Source organism: Quercus lobata, chromosome 2, assembly GCF_001633185.2.
Source record: "Quercus lobata isolate SW786 chromosome 2, ValleyOak3.0 Primary Assembly, whole genome shotgun sequence".
NCBI classification, from domain to species: Eukaryota; Viridiplantae; Streptophyta; class Magnoliopsida; order Fagales; family Fagaceae; genus Quercus; species Quercus lobata.
Genome location: NC_044905.1, coordinates 56,093,887 through 56,102,899, shown reverse-complemented (window position 1 = coordinate 56,102,899; position 9,013 = coordinate 56,093,887). Strand labels below are relative to the sequence as shown.

Sequence of the window (9,013 nt, the reverse complement as noted above, 5' to 3'; positions counted from 1 at the left end):
CAGAGTTACATGTATTGGTAGAATTGGTGGTGTGTTTAATTTTGGAATAGGTGTATATCATAGTGTTTATTAATTGAATTTGAGACTCTTAACATTAACTTGGCATTCGTTTAGGGAAATTAAACAACTACATGGAAGATTATGTGTTTGTATGTTTGCTTTTGTTTGCTATGTGCCTTAATATGGATGCAGGTGGGATAATAAATTTGTGCAATCATACTAGGCAAGAAGCAAAGGCAACCATGAAATTTCAAAGATAGGGTGATGGAAGATGATAATTGTATCACAATGCAATAATATAAAGATAGAATCATTTAAGCAGTAAAGCAAGTGAACATAACATAATAAGTCTGATACCAAATATAGAGTTACAACACAGCTCAAAACAAATGAAAGCATAGCGTATCAAGACTAGACCAAAAAAAAAAAAACAACAACAACAACAACATAGAAGTTCTACCCCTAAAACCTTCAACCCCCATAAAACACCAACTCCCCCTTTTTGGAATGCATTGCCAAAGGCATACACAATGGCAAACTACATATAACATACGTAAAGGAGATTATTCTTCTTTCCTATCATCAGTGTCACTCCTAGTAACTTTTATCAAAAGGCAAAATGGGTAGTAAAGGATATAGCGAAGAAAACGATGGTGTAAGGAACTGGGAAAACAAAGTGGAGAAAATAGTATCAAGAGAGTAAGGTGGACGAATGAGCCAATGATTAAAACTAGATAGGCAAGCCAGTTGAGGTTTCTTAATACTAGATAATTACCTACCATGAATGCTACGGAGACCATTGTTAGAGCTAACCCAAAAATTGGCACAGCGAACTTAAAGGCAGCAATAACCAAGTTAAGATCACCGAGTTGTGCCCAGATTAGAGTGACAACAACAGCAATGGCACTATACATAGCTATGGTGTTGCAAATTACGAACACTTGGAACATCTGCTTTTCTAGAAAAGTTGCCACACCTCCAGAGCCGTTGTAACCACCGGGCACGGTGAAAGCCGCTGCAAAGGTTACAGTAGCCACGAGGGTTGCAACCAACAAGAGAGTGCCAGCTCTGTCCTTGTATTTGTCTTCGTTGTGTAGCTTCAAAGGAGGCATCATAATTGGCATGTTCTTGCTCATAGTGCTTCGAGGAGCTCGTGGGGCGCCGGCATATCTCAAGGCTTGCCGTGTCAATTGCTACATGGTGAACAAGAAACTTTTTGTTATGATCATACTGTTCATTTCTTGGAATGAATAGCACTTCTCTCTCTCTCAAGTATGATGTAGTCCAGATTGTAAATACTAGAAAGGATTATGTACGAGAACAGCTGCATATATGATATGTGGGACAGCATATAGGTCTCACAAATTTGAGGGGTAATTGTATATATTTGACGGTGTCATATGATAATTTCTCCAATACCAAATGTTTATGTGATCAATGGATTTGACCTTTAAGGGCTAGATAAAAATGAGATTTTTTTTTTTTTTTCAGTACATATTTTAAGTACATCCCTATTATGTACAATAGTCTAAAACAATATTGTAAATATATTTAATACACAAATTAAAGTACACTCACCATTTATCGATTCAAAATAATTTTTTTGAGTCCAATCCTTGGAGATTTGGAAAGGCTCATTAGAAGTTGAAGTTTCAATATTATAACCTAAAGGTATATTGCTTAGATTATTCTCTTCTTTTCTTTAGAACAATGAGTTAATAGTTTTTCTTCTTAAAAAAAGAATTAATAGTTTTTAACTTTCCATAAATCTAGTTTTTAAATTAAATTACATAACTCATTTAATATAATTATTAAGATAAAAAATCATTAATTCATAAAAAAATACTAATAGATTAAAGATTTGTTAGAAAGTCGATAAATAATTATTCAAATCTTAATATATATGAAAAAAATCTAATCAAATAATCAATTACATTTTTTTTAAATAACGATCAATTATTTGCTTAGCCAAAAAATAACGCTATACTATTATTTTTCTATATTATATGATGTATTATAGTTTAATAATATTAGTTTTTTATATATACATTATAATGTTATGTTGTATAATATAATATATTTATTTTTTTCTCAGCAAAAAATTATTTATTATTTTAATAAGAAATAAAGAAGAAAATAAAGTCATAGCTGGCCACTACTTTCGTTGATGAAAAGTGAAAACTTAATTTTAACCATACACGTGGTGCACGGTATCTTGGAAATTGGAGCAATGCAGACCAGTTGTCTGCATCATAAACAGCTAAAAAGAAAGAGCAAATCAAACTTAACCTTAGCACAGTGAGTTTAGAGTTGAGAGAGAGAGAGAGAGAGAGATGCAGATCTTTTGCAAGAACCAGGTAGAATAGTTTGCAGTAACGTATTATTGTAATTTTATTAGGATAAAAAGTAGAGTTACAAGGATTGCTGTTCGTAGCCTCCTTCTGCAGTTAGTCCAAAGTAAGCATAGAAGTTTTATAAGATGGAGGAGGAAAAATTAGAAAATGATTGTTTCTTTTATTTGTTGAGATAGTTGTTAAAATAATTATGTATTTATCATAAGGTTGTGAAGATCCAATTATTTTAATCTAGTGATATATACTTCTATCAATCTGGTGATATATACTTCTAATCAGATTATAACGTAGTTTCTTCTAAAAAAAAGAAAAAGAAAAAGAAAGAGAAAGATTGTAACTTAGTATAAATGAAGATTAAGGGTATATTTGAATGCCGTTTATTTTGTTAAAATTAAAAATTTATTGCTGAAAGTATTGTATATAAAAGTAAAAGTTAGTTAAAATAGTACAGTAAAACCCATAAATAGTATTAAAAAATACAATGGATTCATTAATAGTGGTAAAAATAAGCTGAATAGTAAAATAATTTATAATTTTCATTACTTTCTAAATACATAGTTTCACAAAAATTATTTTTGTCAACTTATTTTACTATTTAACTTATGTTTGCTACTATTTAAAGGTTTCACTATATTTTTTGATCCAATTTATGATCTATTTCAACTAATTTTTAGTTAATTTTTACCTTTATTTACTGTATATTCAGTAAAAAAATTTTAATTTTAACAAAATAAACGAATCCTAAACAAATTCTAAATTTGAGTTTAGACACCAATTTTTTTTTACATATATAGAAAATATATTTGTTTATTGGATTGGGGGGGGGGGGGTGGGAAGCAGATATATTCCTTGAAAATTTTTAAAATAATTCTCATAATTCATATTTCAGTATTTGTTTTTTTTTTTTTTCAAAACTTTGTTTTTGGGGGGGGGGGGGGGGAGCGTGTCCTAGCATGGCACCACCATGTGACACACACACAATTAAAAAAAAAAAAAAAAAAAAAAAAAAAAAAAAAGCGAGGGAGAAAGAGAAAGAGAAAGACATTAATGAACGTTGTTTGGTTTAATTCCTGTAATAATTGTATAATGTGTCTAGCCAAATTTGCTACTAGAGAAGGGGTTTAGATCAAGGGTCACATGATTTGCAATTGTATAAAGAATAAGGATCACATACCTCTCGAAATAAGGGAAACTCCACAGTACTATAGTCACCAGCAACGTCGAGAGCTGTCCTGCCTACATTATTTAACGACTTCAAGCTTACTCTTTTGTCCCATGTTAAAATACTCACTACCTTAGGATGCCTTTCCTTGGAGGCCAAATGCAAAGGAGTGTTTCCATAATTGTCTTTTTCATTGATAAGCATTTCAAGGTTATCTCTTTTGAGCATATAAGCTACCGCTTTGGCTTTCCCACTCACAGCAGCTACATGCAAAATGTTCTGACCGTTTTGGTTGAGCAACTCACTCATATCCGGATATTGTTTTAGAAAAAATTCAATTACCTCGATATGTCCTTTTTTGGAAGCTGTGTGAATTGGAAAAAAGCCATTCAGGTCCATTTTATATCCGCAGTCTGATGCTTTTTCTAATAAGCACTGAACCCCGTCAAGGAATCCTATTGATGCCGCATGGGAAAGGGGAGTCATCCCTGTAATATCTTGATTCGTGATGAGATGTGGCATTTTTCTCAAAACAGTATCTAGGATACCTGGTACACAAATAATAAGAAGAATATAATTGAATTGAGTGAATTGAAATTTTGGTAATAGTGAAGAAAATAAATTATGTTAATAATAAGGTACCAAATATGGCATTTACATTTAACTACTTGGCATAAATATAACATGCAGGTTTTACCATATATTGTTTGCTACAAGCCTTTAGGCTCTATTCTTAAAAATAAATTTGGGTTTTAATCTCTCATCCTAAAAAAACAGAATAAACAAAAAAGTAGTGTTAGTGAAGAAAGAAAATTACCTATGCTCTTTGTAGTAAAGGCACAAGAAATGGTAGGGTGCACAATCGATTTGCCAGCCACATTTTGCAGGCAAGGGAATTTATTCAACATGATCTCCAAAAGTTCAACATCTCCTGCTTCGGCCGCCATATATAGAGGAGACTTGTTTTCCTTATTTATCGAAGAACAGGTCACCACTGGTTCTGTCTCAACCAAGAATCTGGCCACCTCATTGTACTTGGTTTTGAAGGTCACCTCTTGGTACTTGTTTATCAAGGCCAAGTGCAGTGGAGTATTCCCTCTCTTGTTTTGCTCCTTCAGTGGTTCGAAACTACATTGAGATTCCTCCAGATGCTGGTATGATGCTGAAAGCAGAAGTTTAACTATAGGAAGATGCCCAGCACTTGCAGCAACATGCAGAGCAAGGTCACCAGCGGAGTTCTTTCTCATGACAAGTTGTTGGCACCCTTTGGTCTCGAGAATCACTTTTACAACCTTCTCATGGCCCGAGCTTGCTGCAACATGAAGGATTGTATTTAACTTGGGGCTTGTGTCGAAGAGGTGACAAGATTCCATATCTCGTGCTTTTTCTATGAAAGCAATGTTACCACCTTTTAAAGCCTTGAACAATTCTGGATTCATGTTTGTAGCTGTGAAGAACTCATCATCATCGGAATAATCATCATCATCAAATTCATCATCAAATTCATCATCATCATCAAAAGAATCGGACATTTGCAACCCAGCGCGCCTACCGTTTTGTGCCATGTACCCCATTGGTTTCGGAGGAAGGTAAAATTTGGGCACTGGCATCACCGATGGCTTTTTAGCTACATGAACCTCCGGGAGATCTTTCTTCATTCCAGCATCAATGGTAACATCGTCCATTGGCACCTTTCTCTGTGGGATCTCATCGGGGGTGCTGGAGATTTTACTTGCCATTAATGATTTTCAGAAGTAAAGAAGCTCTAGCTAGTGAATTACAGTTTTCTATACGACTGAATAGGGTGGTTCCATGCTAGAATCCGTGCCTAAATAGACCTCCGGGAGCAATGCATGGGTCCTCTTTTTCACTTGTGTGGAGCCCACTCCATGTGAAAAAGGAGACAATTAGTGGGTGTGGTTTACTAGAAATCATCCCTCCTATCTCAATTTTTATTCATTACTCAAAAATCGTGAGCCCTACCTATATAACATTTATTTGGTTTGATTTTCATTACTCTAATCTCATCTTTTATTACTTAAAATATATATTGAGAATGAGTTTTAACAAAAAAAAAAAAAGAGTAGTATGAAATGAAAAAAACTTATGGTGCACTTTGATTCTTGATTAATGAGTTAATGACAATTTAGTATTAAAACACAACTAGTGAGACCTAATAATAAGACCTGTTACACTCAAAAGTCCCGGCTACCTCTTGTTCCTTTCTTTCCTTCTTTCTTTTTCTTAAATAGACCTCCCGTACTTCGGAAAAATATACCATGCGTCAATGCGAATCATCTTTTTCACCTGTGCGGAGTATACTCCCATGTGAAAAAGGAGACACAATTAGTGAGACCCATTAACAAGACTTGTCACACTAAAGTTAGTGCCAGCTCTTCTTCTCACTTTCCTTCTTTTTTTTAAATAAGGGTTAAGTGTCCGTTTTGTAAAAATTATTTTTGTTAATTTATTTTATTATTTAGTTTATTTTTATTATTATTCATACATTTTATTACATTTTTGGGTATTATTTATGGGTCTTATTATATTATTTTTGCTAACTTTTACTTTCATCTACAGTATTTTCAACAAAAAAATTTCAATTTCAACAAAATAAACGGGTTTCAAATAGATCCTAAATATGATTTTAGACTCTATTTAATGAACGTTGTTTGGTTTAATTCTAGCACTAGACAATAGTTGGGACAGGAAAAATCCCTGTAATAATTGTATAATGTGTCTAAAACAAAATTTGCTACTAGAAAATGGGTTTAGATCAAGGGTCACATGATTTGTAATTGTATGAAGAATAAGGATCACATTAACATACCTCTCGAAATGAGGGAAGCCCCACAATACTATAGTCCCCAGCAACATTGAGAGCTGTCTTGCCTACATTATTCAACGACTACAAGCTTACTCTTTTGTCCCATGTTAAAATGCTCACTACCTTAGGATGCCCTTCCTTGGAGGCCAAATGCAAAGGAGTGTTTCCATAATTGTCTTTTTAATTGATAAGCATTTCAAGGTCATCTCTTTTGAGCATACTCACTAGTGAGATAACAAGACTTGTCACACAAAAGTCACCGCTAGCTCTTTTTTTTTTTTTTAAGGGTCACCGCTGGCTCTTCTTCCTCTTCTTTCGTTTTCTTAAATAGATCTCGTACTCTGGACAAATATCAAGATAGTCAATACTATATTGGTATCGGTCGTATGTACCGTACCAATATATATTTCAGTATCGAAACATCAATGTTTCGTACCGATTTAAATACCGAGTGTACCGGTCATACCGACCAATTTTGTACAATACCGGTAGGTACCGGCCGTACCGATTGATACAAATTTTTTTTTTTTTTTAAGTTTTGTAATTTTTGAATTTTTGTTAGGACAGAATGATAACTTATTTGCATTAACTTATTAGTATTATTTGTTTTCTTAGTATGCAATGATAACTTTTAAGCTTTCTATTTTTTATATTCTATTTTTTTCTTTTAATTAATATTAAAGTCTAAAACCATGAATAATTAGTTATAAATTGAGAAAATATTTTATAGTAAACTTTTATATTTATTATAATATATATATACATACATACATATATTTATTTATTTATTTATAAATATAAAAAATAATGATAAATTCAAAATGATATGTAAATATTGACCAATATCTAAAATATATTGTATCACTGACCAAATCGGTACAGACCTCCAACATAATATTAACTCCCTTGAAAAATATTCCATGCGTTAATGCTGAGTTTTCTTTTTTCACATGTGTGGAAAGACTTGTCACAGTCAAAAGTCACGGGTAGCTCTTCTTTTTCACTTTCTTTCTTTTTCTTAAATAGACCTCCCGTGCTTCGGAAAAATATACCATGCATCAATAAACGAGTCCTCTTTTTCACATGCATGGGGTCCACTATATCTCACTAAAAATCATCACTCATAAGTCATATCACAGTTTTTCCTCATTACTCAAAACTCGTGACCTCCAAAGAAAAAGCCTCTTTTTCTTCAGCATCTTCCTCTTTCTTTCTTTTAATATTTTTTTTCTCTTCTTTCCTCTTTGCTCTTTCTTCCTTTTTCTTTTCTCTTATTTCTTTACGCCTTTTTTTCTCTAGCTTTTTCCTTTTTCTGTCTTTTTCTTTTCTATTTTTTCTTCACGCCTTTTTTTCTCCAGCTTCATCCTCTTTCTTTGTTTAATTTCCTTTTGTCTTTCTTTCTTTCTCTTCTTCTTTCTTTCTTCTTCACGCCTTTTTTTTTCTCCAGCTTCTTCTTCTTTCTTTCCTCGCCTCTTTATTCTCTCAACTTCATCTTGTTTCTTTCTCTTTCTTTATTTCTTCTTTCAAGATCTGTGGTTTTGTCTGTACTTTCTACGGGCTTATCTGTTTTAGTATTTGTGGGTTTTATTTCGGTTAGTATGGTATTTTAATGGTGATTTCAATTCCCCCCCCCCCCGGGGGGATTTGATTTTAATGGTGGCTTCCCTTCGTTTTGTTTGGGCTCTAGAGAAGAGAGGGAAGCTAGCTGGGTAAAATAAATGAGGAAATGACGGCAATAGCAGGCGACAAAAAATGCTAATAAGTCCAACATGTTAATAATCAATGCCAAAATTAAGCCTAAAATATAAGACAAAATACGATATAGAATAATTTTGAAAGTGAAATAAAATGAGTCATGTAACTTTCAGCCAAAAAAAGAAAAAGAGTCATGTAAGAGCCCAAAATTTGGGATTGGGTCCAATACAAAGGATTTTGTAGAGGTAGAGTCCTATTATCAATTAATCTTGCGGGACACAGGAAAAGAGAGATTCGTCTCACTATGACATAAATGATAATGGCATTGGAAGTGTACTTCGGACTCAGTACGCGGTTCAACACTTGTATTTATAAGGCTCTAAAAAGTTTGACTAGGGCTGTGTTTGGTTTGTGTAAAAATATTTTTAGAAAATATTCTATTTTTTGAAAATGCTATTTTTTGAAAAGAAAAATGTTTTCATGTGTTTGGTTGCATTTCAAAAAAAATTTCGGAAAATATTTTCTGATGTTTGGTTGTGTTCTTGAAAATATCATAGAAAACACATTTTCACATTTTCTACTTGTTGCTCACATTTTCTCACATTCTCTTAGTTACCAAACGATTATATAATATCATTTATTCATCAAAACACAAACAAAACCCAGCAAAAAATCATCAAATCCGGACAAACGAAGGCGAGATTGCGATTGGAGAGATCGCGATCGGCGCGATCGTGATCAGAGCGGTCGGCGGCGCGATCGTCGATCGCGTTCGCGAGATTCATCAATCGCGATCGGCGGCGCGATGCGTCGATTGCGATCGCGCGATGCGTCGATCGCGTTCGCGCGATGCATCAATCGCAATCACGCGAAGATCGACGCATCGCGCGAAGATCGAAGCAGAGATCGCCATCGCCATCGCCATCGGCGCTACCGCACGAGCCGGTGATGTCGGCAGACGGTGATGTCGCGATC

General features: G+C 33.8%; 1 protein-coding gene across 1 annotated transcript; it reads right to left on the bottom strand.

Moving 5' to 3' along the window:
- Nucleotides 1–313: 313 nt before the first annotated feature.
- LOC115975914 (protein ACCELERATED CELL DEATH 6-like) lies at nt 314–5,407 on the bottom strand. Its single transcript, XM_031096956.1, has 3 exons — nt 4,334–5,407; nt 3,529–4,064; nt 314–1,193 (listed from the first exon to the last, which is right to left on the bottom strand). Exons 1-3 carry the CDS (start codon nt 5,253–5,255, stop codon nt 564–566), a joined length of 2,088 nt encoding a protein of 695 aa, XP_030952816.1. The 5' UTR covers nt 5,256–5,407; the 3' UTR covers nt 314–563.
- Between the last annotated feature and the right edge of the window lie 3,606 nt (nt 5,408–9,013).

Bases quoted from the DNA above. Each gene is read 5' to 3' on its own strand.
- LOC115975914 (XM_031096956.1), bottom strand. From the start codon at position 5,255: ATGGCAAGTAAAATCTCCAGCACCCCCGATGAGATCCCACAGAGAAAG. The intron at 4,065-4,333 runs GTAATTTTCTTT...TTTGTGTACCAG, and splicing joins CTTTACTACAAAGAGCATAG to GTATCCTAGATACTGTTTTG. The intron at 1,194-3,528 runs GTATGTGATCCT...TTCACCATGTAG, and splicing joins AGTTTCCCTTATTTCGAGAG to CAATTGACACGGCAAGCCTT.